The sequence below is a fragment of the Eriocheir sinensis genome, chromosome 43, assembly GCF_024679095.1.
Source record: "Eriocheir sinensis breed Jianghai 21 chromosome 43, ASM2467909v1, whole genome shotgun sequence".
Taxonomy (NCBI): Eukaryota; Metazoa; Arthropoda; class Malacostraca; order Decapoda; family Varunidae; genus Eriocheir; species Eriocheir sinensis.
In genome coordinates this window covers 6,431,206-6,446,848 of record NC_066551.1, presented here as the reverse complement: position 1 = coordinate 6,446,848, position 15,643 = coordinate 6,431,206, and the positions used below count along the sequence as shown (strand labels likewise).

Genomic DNA, 15,643 nt, shown 5'->3' with positions numbered 1-15,643 from the left:
GCGTGACTATACGGTGGATGAGTTTGTGTTTCTGGTATTGGGGTCAGATAAGGGCGGTTTGATTTTATTGATAGTATACTGTGTTCATGGTTGGTTGTCTTTATTATTGAAACGAGTAGAGAAATTGAGATACAAAAGACGGAGAAAAACAAACTTGTGTGCTTCTTATATACACGAGTAGAGATGCCAAAGAATAAAGGAGAGGGAAAACCAATTTGATGTGATTCTAACATACACGAATAGAGAAATAAAAGAATAAGACATGGGAGAAAAGCAATTTATGTACTCTATTCTACTTTCTATTTATATAACACAAAACGGGGTAGAAAAAATATATATATAAAACAGAGAACAGGCAATTTAAGTGGATCCATAGAGATGAAATAGTAGGTGATTCAGTAACAAAAATGGATAGAAAAGTTTGTAAAAAAAAAGGTATATTAAAAAGGATATAAGTGGATGAAGCATAAATAGATAGATAGAGATAGATAGATGGATAGATAAAGATAGAGAGAGAGAGAGAATGGAGCAATGGACTGAGAGAAAGGTGAAGGAGCTAACTGATCAAATTAATTAAACATAAGCTTACCTGCGCACCTGTCCACACACACACACACACACACACACACACACACGCAGGCCGCCATACAGTGCACGTAAATATAATCTTCAAGAGTTCACTTCCCGGGAAATGGGTGTGTTGTGTGTACGCCAAGGGGGGGGGAGAGAGAGAGAGAGAGAGAGAGAGAGAGAGCAGGGCAAGTGTGTGTGTGTGTGTGTGTGTGTGTGTGTGTGTGTGTGTGTGTATGTGTGTGTGTGTGTGTGTGTGTGTGTGTGTGTGTGACAGTGACTTAATTAAGAGGGTGTAGTGGGCGCGAAGGGAACACTAAAGAAGAGACGGAAGTGTTTTTTGAAGGGGCATGAAGGAATGGGAAAGGGTGAAGGGGAAAACACTATACTGAAGGGATGAAAATGAAGGGATGAGATCAGAGTGGATATAACGGATGAGATGGGAAGGGAAGGGAAGGGAAGGGAAATGAGTGAAGGGGTAAAAGCTAGTGCCAGGTAAATTAATGAAGGGATGATGGGAAAGAAGTTAAGGGTACATGATGGGATGGGAAAGGGAAGGGAAGGGAAGGGAAGGGAAGGGAAGGGATGGAATTTAGGGGCGAGGGGAGCTATTTAATAAGGAAAGTGAAGGATAAAAGGTTGATGGGAAGGGAAGGAAGGGGTCTATGTGCGGAAGGGAAATGAGAGAGAAGGGAAAGGAAGGAGAGTAAATGGTGAACAGGGAAAAGGAAGGGAAGAGAACGTTAATTGATGGGAAGGGAAGGAAAGAAAACGTTAATTGATGGGAAGAGAAGGGAAGCATAAGGATGATGGGTGAGGGGGTTATGGTTGACGGGAGGGAAAAGAAGGAAGTAAAAGAGTGAAGGGGAGTGAAGGGGAGTGAAGGGGAGAGGAGTAGCGGGCACCTTGGCAGTGAGGCAGGAGTAACTTGGCACTCTGCGTGTGTGTGTGTGTGTGTGTGTGTGTGTGTGTGTGTGTGTGTGTGTGTGTGTGTGTGTGATGCCGGCACTGTCACCTCCACCACACCACCAGCCATACTAATGATGATGATGATGATGATGATGATGGTGATGATGGTGGCCTTATTATCAACACCACTAATCACCAACCCCATTAACTCACCATCACATGACAACACCACCACCTTCACCATCACTAACATCATCACTACCTCTATAAGATCAATTCACCATCACCACCATCACCACCATCACCTACACACAGTATCATCACCATTCACATCATAATTAGACTTCCCATCACCACACAACACTACAACAACCCCCATCACCATCATCACCATTACCTCCACGCAGTTTCATCACCACACGTCATAATCTAAATACTTCATGAGTCTTTTCCAGGATTCACCTAAATGTCAGTAGCACCACCACCACCACCACCACCATCACCTCCACCTCACCACAACCGTTCCACTCTCATAGCTCCCTCCCCGTCCACTCAAGTCTCTACCTCAGTCATCTCAACACAACACATCACCACCACCATCATCAATTCTACTACTACTACTTCCTCCTCCTCCTACTACTACTACTGCTTTGGAATGTAAAAACAGGATCAAAGGGAAGATGGAAATGCTCTATACACATCTTACTAATATATATGAAAGGCAGTTAAACAATTAAATGTCTTGCCAGATATTTGCAGTTCCTTTTCAATGGGTTTCAATACTTATTTTTTTATCTTTCAACTGTTTTATCGGTTTTTGGTGTCATGTCATATAGCTCCTTGTGTCCTATCTCAAGCTCCCTATCACTTTCTTTTTTTTCTTTTTTTTTCTCTTGGTTATAGCTGTTTTATGGCTCCTCGTGTCCTGCCTCAACCTCAATCACTTATTCCTTAATCCTTCCTTCCTTTTTACCCCTTTCCTTCCTCCTTACTTTCTTCCTTCTGATTATCGTTGTATTCTGTCTCATATCATAACAGATCCTCGTGTCATTCTTCGCGCTCTGTCACCTCTTCGCTACGCATGGCTCGCTACGCATGGATTTCAATATTATTTTCAGCTCATTATCATTTATCTCCCTCATGTCAAACAGCTCCTCCCGTCCTCCAATCAGCTTCAAGTTAGGCATGGTTAGAGCTCTATGGATTTCAATATTATTTTCACCTCATTATCATTTCTCTCCCTCATGTCATACAGCTCCTCGCGTCCTCCTATAAGCTTCAAGTTACGCATGGTTAAAGCTCTATGGATTTCAATATTATTTTCACCTCATTATCATTTCTCTCCCTCATGTCATACAGCTCCTCTCGTCCTCCAATCAGCTTCAAGTTAGGCATGGTTAGAGCTCTATGGATTTCAATATTATTTTCACCTCATTATCATTTCTCTCCCTCATGTCATACAGCTCCTCGCGTCCTCCTATAAGCTTTTAGTTAGGCATGGTTAAAGCTCTATGGATTTCAATATTATTTTCAATTCATCAGTTCTGCCTCATGTTATCCGCTCCTTGTGCCCTCCTATCAGCTCCGCGTCACGCCTGGCTGCTCGGGGTGGGCTGCTCATATTCACGGGCAGGTCGGGCGACACACTACACGTCATGTCTCAAAGGTAAACACGACTTGCCTGATACGTGTCGGAATTCACACTCGAGACTTATCAGGAGAGATACGGAATGCCAGCGAGCTCTTTTTATTTACTTATTTTGTTTACTTATTCGTATATTTTTTGTCATCGAGATGCCTCTTTTACTGTTCCAAAAAGAGGTCCCGTTCGTTCGACATTTCTTCCATTAGTACCTATCCGACCCGTGCGAGTGAAGGGCGTGCAAGAGGTTCAATTACACGATAAAAAAAAATGCAAAGACGAATCATTATGTGACTTATCGGTAGAGATACGGAACGCTTTCAAATGTTTAAGTTTCATTCATCTGAGATTTCTCCCATAAGCCTCGGATCCGTATGAGCCAAGGCGACATAGAAGGCTCGATTACACGACAAAACAAAACAAAAATGCGAAAACAATGCAAAGACGAATCGTTACGTGTGACTTATCGGTAGAGATACGGAACGCTTTTAAATGTTTAAGTTTCATTCATCTGAGAGTTCTCCCATAAGCCTCGGATCCGTATGAGCCAAAGCGACACAGAAGGTTCAATTACACGACAAAAAATCATACAAAAACAATAGGAAGACGAATCATTGTGTGTGGATTGACCTTTACACATTACATTGCATTCTCCGGAAAGGTCAAGCGAACGCGGAGTGGACATAATTACGGTCAAGAATTGGATGGAGGGCTATGATTTGTGTGACGTTGATTCCAGACTATCATTCGTAGCAACAGGTTTAATTTAGATGCATGGAGATTAAATAAGGACATTGCCAAGAATATTAGAGGTACAAAGAGAGAGTTGGACGAGGTGGACAGGCTTGGCAATTATGAGGTGAGTGCCAATACAATTAATATCTATATGAAAAGGTCAGATAAGTTCATAGAGAGACAGGTGCATGGTGACTGATTTATAGAAGCTACCATGTGTATAAAATGTGTATGTGTATAAAATTTAGGCCCAGTCTTTTTCTTCTATGTTCTTATGTTTTTCCCTCCTCCTCCTCTTCCTCCTCCACTCTCTCCACTACTATTCCCTCCTCCACTTGCAATAAAAAACACATAAAGACAACCACATCAGGATTTACCACACTCAAAATGCTGATTTAGATAACAGAATAAGCAGGATACTCTCTCTCTCTCTCTCTCTCTCTCTCTCTCTCTCTCTCTCTCTCTCTCTCTCTCTCTCTCTCTCTCTCACACGTTCACCAATCTAAATACGTACACACGGTTCCTGCACCCCTGTCACGTGTGTGTGTGTGTGTGTGTGTGTGTGTGTGTGTGTGTGTAATCAGATCAACAAGCATTGGCAGTAAAGATAGAACTTGTGTCTCCCATTTTCAGTTCTCTCTCTCTCTCTCTCTCTCTCTCTCTCTCTCTCTCTCTCTCTCTCTCTCTCTCTCTCTCTCTCTCTCTCTCTCTCAACCCCTCCTACACAGTCTTCGCCTTTCACTTCCTTAATAACCTGAATCTTCTCTCCCTTCATCTAACTCTTCCTCCTCCTCTTCCTCTCCTCCTCCTCCTCTTCCTCTCCTCCTCCTCCTCTTCTTCCTCCTCCTCCTCCTCCCCAAACACTGATGCCAAAACACTACAGACACCCACACACACTAGGCAACCTCTTCCCGTTTTCTACGAGGGCAAACATGCAGCAGTCACCCCTAATATATTGGTCTGCGTGGAGTCGTTTAAGTCAGTCTGGGTAAGCTGTGTGTAGTAAGATAAGGTGAGGTGGGGTTAGGTTACATGCTCTCTCTCTCTCTCTCTCTCTCTCTCTCTCTCTCTCTCTCTCTCTCTCTCTCTCAATTGCATTTCCTATCCCTCCAATTCTCTCCTCTCCTTTCCTTTCCTTTCTTCGTCTCTTCCTATCTTCTCTCCTCTCTCCCTCTCCTTTCATCTCATTTTCCTTCGCACTGCGCTCTCTCTCTCTCTCTCTCTCTCTCTCTCTCTCTCTCTCTCTCTCTCTCTCAATTCTTTCTTCTTTTGTCTTTCTCTTCTTCATTTTAACACAATTTTCGTCTTCCGCATTCCCTTCAACATGTTTATTTGTTTTTTCTTATTCTTTTAGGAGTGAAGTTTATTTTGGGTAGAGGCTGTGGTGACGAAGCCAGACGACATGTTTATACACGTTCGCTCGCTTCTGAAGACTCCCCTTGCCTCTTTTTGCTGCCTCTGTCTGCTGATCTGACTCACCTAACATGGATCAAAGCCCACAAACAGGGGATCTAACCCACTCTTGATTAATTAGTGACTGACACCTCATTAGTGTTGAATATTTACGGACAAGGCTAAACATGAACGTATTATATTGTTTGCTTTTATTTTTTTATGCATGTTTTTTTTATATATATATATCAGGGACAAACAAAAAACGACGTTGAATTAAAAGATCGCAAAGCTTCAGACTGCTCCCCTTAACCCGTCCGCATCGATTGAGGTGAATCTGGCTTTTTCTGGTGGGCTACGATTGGAGCGAATTTGGCCACGGCTTTTTTTTTTCGCTTTTTTTCGGGTAATTAAGAGGCCAGTCAGGTTGCTGCACATTACAATCTTGTTTAATGTTAAAAAAAAAACTCAATATCAACGCTATTTAAGTAAAAAAAAAAAAAAATAGCGGCTGCACCGATGTAATGTGGAGACGATGATATACAAATTCATGCTGTTTTGCACGACTTAGATTTTGGGTGATTTAGTCGTTTCTCAGAGGTGGCTGCGTAACTCTAGGTCGCAGAGGACGGGTTAATAAAAGTGATAAATTCCAAAAAGAGATTTCGTACATAACAGTTCAGGTAATTAAATCAGTCCTGGTGTTTCGTTTTAATGAGTACAGAAAAGGTTAGGGCATTCTCCTTCCTGATAAGCTTCCGCCCCTTCCTAAACTGCCTTTGTCGTTTGTGTGGGGAGATTAGTTTCCTGAGTGTTTCGTGAATTGGTCCCAGTGTTTCGTTTCAATAATGAGTACAGAAAAGGTTGGGGCATTCTGTTTCCTGATTGGTTTCCGTCCTATTCTATATTGCTTCTGTCATTCTGTTTCCTGGTACGCTGCCATTCTTTCCTAAATTGTCTCTGTCGTTTGAGTGGGGAGATTAGTTTCCTCGAGTGCTCCGTTAATCAGTGTGGGAGGGGCGAGGGCACCTTCTATATACCTGCCTGGCGTGGGTTATTGCCTACACACACACAAACACACACACACACACACACACACACACACACCTTTTTTCACTTTACTTCCTTCTCCTTTTTTTTTACTTCGTTCTTATTTTCTCTTTCAATCCCCTTACATTTTTTTTATCTGCCTTCCTTCCTTCCTACACACACACACACACACACACACACACACACACACACACACACACACACACACACACCGCTTTACCTCTTAACTTCCTTTTTTTTCACTTTTTCGTTCTTTCTCTTTTCTACCCCCTTATATTTTTTTCTGCCTTCCTTCCTTACACACACACACACACACACACACACACACACTCAACACACCGCTTAACCTCTTTACATTTTTTTCACTTTTTCCTTCTTTCTCTTTTCTATCCCCTTACAATTTGTTTTCTGCCTTCCTTCCGTCCTTCCTTACACACACACACACACACACACACACACACACACACACACGCCCAGGGCCAATCAGCGTGCGCGGCAGGCTATTCTGGGCCTAGGTAAATATCCGCTTGTCTATTTACTAACCACACTTGCTAATCACGTGCTGCGATAACCACGTGGTGTGTGTGTGTGTGTGTGTGTGTGTGTGTGTGTGTGTGTGTGTCAGCTTTCCGTTATCCTATTTGACTATAATATACATGTTTGGGTGTCTATCTGTATATTTTTTTTTACAGTAAAGGAAGTATCTCAAAGGCAAAAATAAATCATAAAAAAGCCCTCTAATCACCTGTTAAAAAAAAAAAAGTAGAAATGAGTGGTCAAAATGAGTGGTCAAAATGAGAGGTCAATTTCGGATGGAATGGATGGCTCTGACAAGTATAAATCTGTCTTCCGCCATCTTATGTTTGTTTATTTGGGTGCGTAAGTCTGATTGTGTATTTATGTATGTCTGTCTTCACTCATCCCATCCGTCTGTCTGTTCGTGTCAGTGTAGTTTAGTCTGTCTGTCTGTTCGCACGCTAGTAGGTAAGGTCAGTTCTCTATGCATAAGATGAAATACGAAACCCACAAAACCAACATACAAACAGGTGAGCGGCACAAACACACCTGTCCTACTTCCCTTTATATCCCAGACTGATTACAACACACCAAAACATTAATCAACCCACTCACTCCGCCCTCAGGTAAACCATTCCCAAGCATCGCCAGGTGGGCCGTTTCCCGGAAGTGCCGTGTTATGATTCAAGCAGGTAACGCGCAGCTCCTCGAGGCGGCACGGTGTATAGTGGGAAGCGGGTTGATGCGCTAACGATATGCTTGTCTAGCGGTATAGAGGCGCGGTGTGTGTGTGTGTGTGTGTGTTTGACCATTCGCCCTTGTCTACCTCTTCTTCCACCAGTTGAGTAATAATTATGATCTGAGGAGACGGAGTAGAGGGCAAAGAAGTCAAGTGAAGGGCAGGTTAAGGAGGTAAAGGGAAGAGAAAGGATGGGACAGGTAATACGGTGAAGGGAAGGTGTGAAGGGAAGTATTATGGAAGGAAAGCGGGGAAGGTAAGGTAAAGGACAGGTAATAAGGAAAAGATGGAAGGTGAAGGGAAGGTGTAAAGGGAAGTATTAGGGAAGGAAGGATATGAAGGGAGGACAGAGTAATAAGGGGAAAATAAGGTACGATAAGAAGGTAAAGATGGAAGGTGAAGGGAAGATGAAGGTAATGTGAAGGGAAGTAATAGGGAAGGCAGGACAGAGTAATAAGAAGAAAATGGAAGGTGAGGTAAGGTGAGAAAGCTGATGAAAAGGAAGGCAACAGGAGAGGGAGATTCTGAGGGCAAGGTATTAAAAGTTACAGGTTGGGGGGTAAGGGGATAAGCTAAGGGGGACAGGTACGAGGCTGGGGGAGGAAGGGGTGAATAGGGTAGATCGTAAGGGGGGAAGGGTAAGAGAAGGGGAGAAGGGGTATGTAAGAATCAGCAATAGAAGGCATAGACTGGAAGGGAGGAAGGGGAGATGTGGTATTTAAGAGTGAGGGGAAAGGGGAAGAATAGGGAGGGAAGTTGGGGGTGGGGGTGGGGGGTGGTGATATTAGGGGAAGGGGGGGTAGGGATGATGAGGGGGATATTGGAGTTGAAAGAGGTGGAGTGGGTGTGATGTTGAGATGTGGAGGGGAGGGGGGGGAGGGGGGAATGGGTGCAGAAGGGCGGAGGGTTCACAACTTAACGCTCCAGTGGTCAAGGTCGCCGCCGCTATAGGACTCCCCCACGTGACCTCCCTCTCCCCCGCATCCTACGAGCATCCTACGAACACCTCCTACACACGCTCTTTTCCACCTGTCATATCTCTCTCTCTCTCTCTCTCTCTCTCTCTAATTTTGTTTTTCTTGCCAAATTAAAGCGCTAATGTGCAAGGTGTGTGTTTTGATGTACTGTTGAAAAAGGAAATACAGACGTGTTAAGGATAGTAGTAGTAGTAGTAGTAGTAGTAGTAGTAGTAGTAGTAGTAGTAGTAGTAGTAGTAGTAGTAGTGGGTCATCAGGACACCTCTCCTCCCGAAATTGACCTCTCTTTCGGCCACCTCTTTTGATTCTTTTTTGTAGAAGCAGCGAGTAGCGGGCTTTTTTTTATTATTGTTTCCTTTTTTTGTGCCCTTGAGCATTCTCCTTTGTTGTAAAAAAAAATAGTATTAGTGGTATCGTCAGGAGCAGAAGTTATAGATGGCAGTCAGGGGCCGTGTCGCCATGGGTGTTGTAGTGAAGGGTTCAGGCAGAGGTGTGCGTGCCATCCCCTGCCCACCGCCATCCCCCGCCCTCGCCTTACGTCACCTCCCCGCCAGGTGTCGGCATCTGGGGCGCGGCGTTACCCATCAACTCGTCGTGGCAGGCAAGGTAAAGCAAAGTGGGTATCGATGCAAGACCAGGTGTAAAAGTTCGTCAATGAGGCAATAACGTCCATAATCGCTCCTAAGCAGCTGGCGACGCCCCTCGTGGGTACGGTAGCGTGCCTGGGCGGGGGCCGACACGTCACACGGAGGAGCGGCCACCAAATAGGGAAAGGTCACCACCATATTGATGAAGGGGAGAGAGAGTGTTGCGGAGGGCGTGTGGGGGTCACCGGGGCAAGGCTCGCGTGAGTCAGGGTCGCCCAGGGAAAGGTGGGAGGGCGCCCAGAGTGTCGCCCCGTCCCCGTCCCCGTCCCCGTCCCCAGCCCCCGCCGCAGCATTCGGGGGCCCCGCGTGCTGCTCACACACTAGCGTTATGCATCCCACTTGCGTCCCTCCCGAAGGTGTGCCTCCGATGGCGCCGCCCCGCCGGGACAGGTGAGCGACCCATGTGACCATTTGGAGAGGCCAGACCAAACTTCCCCCGCCACGCCTCTCCCCCCTGTTAGGTGCGCAGGGCGCCGCCTGGGCACGAGGCTGGAGGAGCTGTTCTTTGCGCCCGTGTCAGTTAGCGAGAGGCTGACACATGACAGAAGTAATTGTTATCAGACCACTCAGGAAGGCTGGAGGTGGCTGCACCCACGCCTCCTCCACGTCTTGACATATGCCAAGCCCGCTACAAAACACCGCCGCCCTCACTGCACCGCAACACACCCACCGCCGGTAACACTGTGCTACACGTCCCGAGTGCTTAGTACAGATTGATGACTTATTCTTTATATGGAGGGAAGAACCGCCAGGCCCAGGCCACGCTGCCTCGGACAGGCCGCCCTCCGCCGGGCTCAACCTTGACGCCCCACAAGTATGCGCGCACCGCCGGCGGGTGGGCAGCGTCTTACCTTGGTCTTGATGCGGAATATCTTGCTGCACTGCTTCTTGAGCCTGATGTTGGGGAGGCGGCGCCCCCCATGACCCGCGGCGGGGCTGGGGGTGCCGTCCGCCTCCTGCCCTGCGTCTGGCGGCGGGGAAGTCGGGGTGGACGGAGATGGAGGGCGGGGAGAGCTCGGAGATGGGGGACAAGGGGAGTCAGGGGAGGAAGGAGGGGACTCCCGGGTGCCGTGGGATGAGCGTCGCCTGGGGGTGGGGGTGCACTCCACCTCCACCTCTTCTATATCCACCGCCTGCATCTCGAGGAGGGAGAGGAAGCTCCTCGCCCTCTTGCTGCGCCGCCTCGCACTCCTGCCGCCCTGCCAGACACTCCTCGGGTCGCCTCAGAGTGCTCTCACGCACTGCCTGTGTCTGCCTCGCTGCGTCCACTCAGCACACAACACACAAAGCCTGGACACAACCACCTCACGGCGCGGCACGCGACACGCGGAGCTCGGCACCACTGACACCACGGACTGACACCACACTGCTCGGCGCTCGCTTCCTGTGGGTGGCGGCGATGGTGATGGCGGCGGTGGTGGTGGTGGGCGCTGGAAGCCCCGCCTCCAGCCGCCCCACTCCTCACTCCCCCGACCCTCGACACACACACACACACACACATGCACAGAAAGGAAAACACTGCCTTAACGGAATACTCACGAGAGCCCATACACACACACACACACACACACACACACACACACACACACACATATATATATATATATATATATATATATATATATATATATATATATATATATATATATATATATATATATATATATATATATATAACAACAATTCTTCTTATTCTGATTCTCATTATTATTATTAATAATCATAGTAATATTATCAATATATTATCGCTGTGGGGAAAATGTTGAACGTAGGGCTTCCCGTCCCGAGTGACAACACACACACACACACACACGAACGAAAAGAAAAATATCCCTTGGAGTGAGGGAGCCGGGGTCGAGGACAGTGGTGGTGGTGGTGCACCTACCCCGCCGGTGACACGCCCCCACCACTTGCTGCACCACCACCACCACCACTATCTACTCACCACTACGAGCCCCGACACACACACACACACACACACACACACACACAGGGACAACCGACGAGAAAGTAAGAGTAGCGAAACAGGTTCACCACACGGCCAGGTAGAAGTCACCACCACCACCACCATCACCGCCGCCACCACCGCCGCCTCCACGCTCCACTAACACACTTCGCCGGGCTGGAGGACGGGCGGGCGGGTGTCGCGGCCTGGGCATCACCCCGGCACCAGCACACCCTCGCCCCGCCGAGTCCCACGCCATCACTGTGTACACACCGTCACGTCAGGACACAGCCTACACACAGGACGCAGGACCCGTCAACAACGCACCCTTACAGGACCCTCGCCGCGGCGTGACTGTGCGGGCGGTGCGAGCCTGAGCCCTCGGAGCCCCTGAGCCTCACACACACCTGCGGCTGACCCGGAGTGATGCACGCCGAGGCTGGACGCTCGGTCACTCCTCCCCCACACTCTTCGCTCACCCTCCACATCCCCCACGGCTGCCCACCCCCTCCTCACATGCACCCACGCCCTGTGTCAATCACCCACGTACTCCAGCCCCAACCCACGCCTTCACAACGCGCCTCGTCCCCCGAACTGGCACCCGAAAGTGCCTGGCGTGGATGAAACAAAAGTGTGAGCAGTACGAAACACAACGGCACAGCGCGCCTCGCCCCGCCCCGCCCCGGGCTGTGGTAACAGGCTCAACCTGTGAGGCTTCCCTCAAGAGCTCGCCTGGGCATACAAGGTAACCCTGCCCCCCCCCCCCCCCAACACACACACACACACACACACACACACACACACACGAGAAGGGACATCATTACCCCGCACACGACTGGAGTCAAGCACCACGACGCCGCATGGCCTTCCTTGAACACACACACACACACACACACACACACACACACACACACACACACAGGGTTTGATCCTCGGGGCAAGGCAGCCAAACGCCCCTCCGTACCTCGACTCTCCCCCCCGACCTCCCCGCCTCACAGCCCCGAGTCGGCGGCCTCCTGACGGGGCGGGAATGTGATCCATCGCCCCCCGCCCCACCCCCTCCCCGCCTCAAGTCAGCCGGGGCCCGCGGACACTTGTTGCTCGCCGCTCCTCCCGTCCCCGTCACCCTCCATATACGCCAGTACCAGCAGCAGCACGCATGGACCCCACCACCCACGACAGGGTTTACACGCGAACCATACCGTGGCGCTTAGTCCTGCCGTTTTTGTTTCCTAGCGAGTGTCTATTTGGTCCGGGTATCGAATACGGTTCTTCAAAACGTTCCCTTCAATTAGGACTTTGTTGCTACTTTTTTTTCAGAACTTGGGATATATCATATGCCTGTGAAAAAGCAGAATTATCACTATTTATCGAAATGTACCCGAGACCCGGAGAGCAGCCGCAAGAATATACATTTAATATTTAGCAAACTTTTGGGTGCCGAGCAGTGAGAGGTTCGCAGACCGGGGCCGTCAATTTGGCACGGGGGGGGGAGGGGGGGGGGGGAAGCAGTGTGGAACAATTCATCAGTTTGGCTAAGATGTAAAGGCGTAATGAAGCTGTTAAAGGTGAGTAACTCGGCTTAAACTGCTTTCCATATCCGTGCAAACATAAGTCGTCCCAGCCAGTCAGTCAGTCACCATTATCTGCGTTCTTTTTGTCAGTCAGTCAGTCAGTCAGTCAGTCAGTCACCATTATCTGCGTTCTTCTTTTTTTTCCATATCCGTGCAAACCTAAATTGTCCCAGTCAGTCAGTCAGTCAGTCAGTCACCATTATCTGCGTTCTTCTTTTTTTTTCATATCCGTGTAAACCTAAATTATCCCAGTCAGTCAATCAGTCACTATCATTAAGTTTGTATTTATATATTTTCATACTTGTGCAAACTCAAATCGTCCCAGTCAGGCAGCCAGTCACCATTTCCTCCTTGCTATTTTCTTTCATATTCGTGCAAGCCCAAATCACAGTTAGTCAGTCAGTCACCATAATCTGATTTTTTTTTTTTTAATATTCGTCAAACCCAAATATTCGTCAAACCCAAAATCGCCCCAGTCATTTAAGTCACCTTTATTTACTTTCAATTTTTCTTCATATTAGTACAAACCAAAGTCGTTCAAGTTACCATCATCATCTTTCTATTCTTTTTTTTCATATCCGCCTCAGTAAGTCAAGTCGCCAATGTCTGACTTCTATTTTTATTTTCAAACCGTGCATTCTTAAGTCACTCAGTCAGTCACCATTATCTGCATTTTCTGTTCTATTATTTCTTTTTCCAAACCCGTGTAAACCCAAGTCCCTCTCAGTTAGTCAGTCAGTCAACGTTATCTGCTCTATTTTTCGTGTCCCTGTAAACCTGTCACCCAAGTTAGTCAGTCACCATTTTCTGCTTTCTGCTTAATTTCTTTTTTCAAACCCGTATAAACCCAAGTCCCTCCCAGTTAGTCAGTCAGTCAACGTTATCTGCTCTATTTTTCGTGTCCCTGTAAACCTGTCACCCAAGTAAGTCAGTCACCATTTTCTGCTTTCTGCTTAATTTCTTTTTTCAAACCCATGTAAACCCAAGTCCCTTCTAGTCAGTCAAACAGTCATCGTTATCTGCTCTTTTTCTTTCGTGTCTTCCAAGTCAGTCAGTCACCATTTTCTGCTTTCTGCTTAATTTCTTTTTTCAAACCCATGTAAACCCAAGTCCCTTCTAGTCAGTCAAACAATCATCGTTATCTGCTCTTTTTCTTTCGTGTCACCCAAGTCAGTCAGTCACCATTATCTGCCTTCTGTTCTATTATTTCTTTCCTCTCAAGCCTTGCACCTCTCATGGCTCACGCTGATGCACACCCCTGACGTATTTACACTCGCGACTGTCTGATTGATAGCGCGACACACACCACGAGTCTTCCTCCTCCTCCTCCTCCTTCTCTTCACCTGCCAGGCCAAGGTTGAGCCCAAATGGTACAGTTTTTATCAGATTTTTTTCTTATTTTAGTTAACTTGATGCTTTTTTTCCAAGCACTGTCGAGACGATATGCGAAAGGTACATCCAATTTTAAAACCGGTAGAGTATATATTGATGATAGACATGTAAAAAGGAAAGGGGGGGGGGTGAGGGGCGTGAGGGTTCTGCAGAGGTCAAAAAGGGGGTCACGTGAGGACAAAGAGCAACGGGGAGAAAGCAGAAGATAGACAAAATTAAATCGCCAAGGTCCTGAAACTGAGAAAATTAAATACCAACAAGAAATCAATGACAGGATAATTAAGTGACATTGGACTCTTAACTCTTTTATATAGGAACAGTGATTTGCGGGCTTTTCTTTTTCATTATTTTCTTCTTTTTTTGTGTGTGTGATTTGCCCTTGAGCTATTTACTGTAAAAAAAATCATAAGAGAAGACATGATTGCGTTACTACGATAAACAAACTTACTAAGGAACATATTTTCAGACACATTCGGCTCTCACCACAAATATATCCAAAGGCCACAAAGGAGATTGATGGTGTTCTAATGAGTGCTTTATTTTTCACGTTCACGGTGGAGAAGATGTGTCACACTATCACTAAGCTCATAAAACTACCCATGGAAATACCCAGAACCTCGGAGATCAATCGGATTCCCATGAGTGTTTTATTTTTCAGGTTCATGGTGCAGAAGTCTTGTCAAACTATCACTAAGCTCATAAAACTACCCATGGAAATACCTATAACCTCGTAGATTAATTGGATGTCCATGAGTGTTTTATTTTTCAGGTTCATGGTGCAGAAGTCTTGTCAAACTATCACTAAGCTCATAAAACTACCCATGGAAATACCCAGAGCCTCCACGAAAGCCTTAACAGATGTGGGTCTACTTCTTCTTCTTCTCCCTCCTCCTCCTCCTTTTATTTGGTTTAGTGTGCAAGACCCGAAATGTTTGAGGATATGGGTTAATTAGTCTGGGAGCTGCTGACTTAAGAGGAACGCATGAATTTATTAATCCACGCAAGACTTCGAGAGTGTTTAATATTTCATCGGTGTTTTTAACGTTTCTTGTAAATGTAGCGCAGTGTAATATCTTCAAGTGTTTCTTATGCATGTTTTACTTTTTCTGTGTTGGTCTTGTCTGTGTTCTATTATTTCCTGTAACGGTGTTGTATTTTTTTATGTTTCGTTTTGTTCACTATATGAATCTTATGGCTGAACTGAAATAGATAATAGAAACGGTATTTTTTTTTCTTTTTTTTTTTTTTTACGTGTTCGTCTATAGCGCCGGTAGGCTTTCTTCAGGGGCTTGGTGGTCGGCCCAAGACCTTCATGGGGAAAGCAATTATTTTTATAGTAGCGCCAGAAATATCAGTTATACCAACTCAAAAAAAACCCAGCTTGTAAACTCTTAGTAATGGAGGTGGTAGCAGCAACAGAAGCAGCAGCAACAGAAGCAGCAGTAGCAGTAGTAGTAGTAGTGGTAGTAATTTGATATCCTGATTTTACTGGCAATGAACTCAACAGAAGGGACAGCTTGTAATTTAGGCGTCAGTATCTTTGTTTTAGCATTTA

The 15,643-nt window shown here is 46.6% G+C and overlaps 1 protein-coding gene and 1 long non-coding RNA gene across 8 annotated transcripts in view; both read right to left on the bottom strand.

Annotated features, from left to right (window-relative positions):
- LOC127010394 (myc box-dependent-interacting protein 1-like) overlaps nt 1-15,643 on the bottom strand; it is an 86,402-nt gene that overhangs the window by 62,662 nt on the left and 8,097 nt on the right. For 2 of the 7 annotated variants that reach the window (XM_050884412.1, XM_050884410.1), the window contains exons 1-2: nt 11,396-11,512; nt 10,029-10,561 (exon numbers count right to left, since the gene is read on the bottom strand). The exons of 2 other annotated variants lie outside the window; for them this stretch is intronic. In XM_050884412.1, the coding sequence (XP_050740369.1) occupies nt 10,029-10,316 (288 nt within the window). In that variant the 5' untranslated portion in view covers nt 10,317-10,561; nt 11,396-11,512. Of the gene's footprint in view, nt 1-10,028; nt 10,562-11,395; nt 11,537-15,643 lie in introns of those variants that run through there. 3 more of the 7 variants (XM_050884411.1, XM_050884416.1, XM_050884414.1) reach the window with 3 other exon arrangements.
- LOC127010397 (uncharacterized) overlaps nt 13,144-15,643 on the bottom strand; it is a 2,947-nt gene continuing 447 nt past the window's right edge. Inside the window, exons 1-2 of the long non-coding RNA XR_007763155.1 lie at nt 13,609-15,643; nt 13,144-13,473 (exon numbers count right to left, since the gene is read on the bottom strand). The exon at nt 13,609-15,643 is cut by the window's right edge and continues 447 nt beyond it. This is a non-coding gene — a long non-coding RNA (uncharacterized LOC127010397). The remainder of the gene's footprint in view (nt 13,474-13,608) is intronic.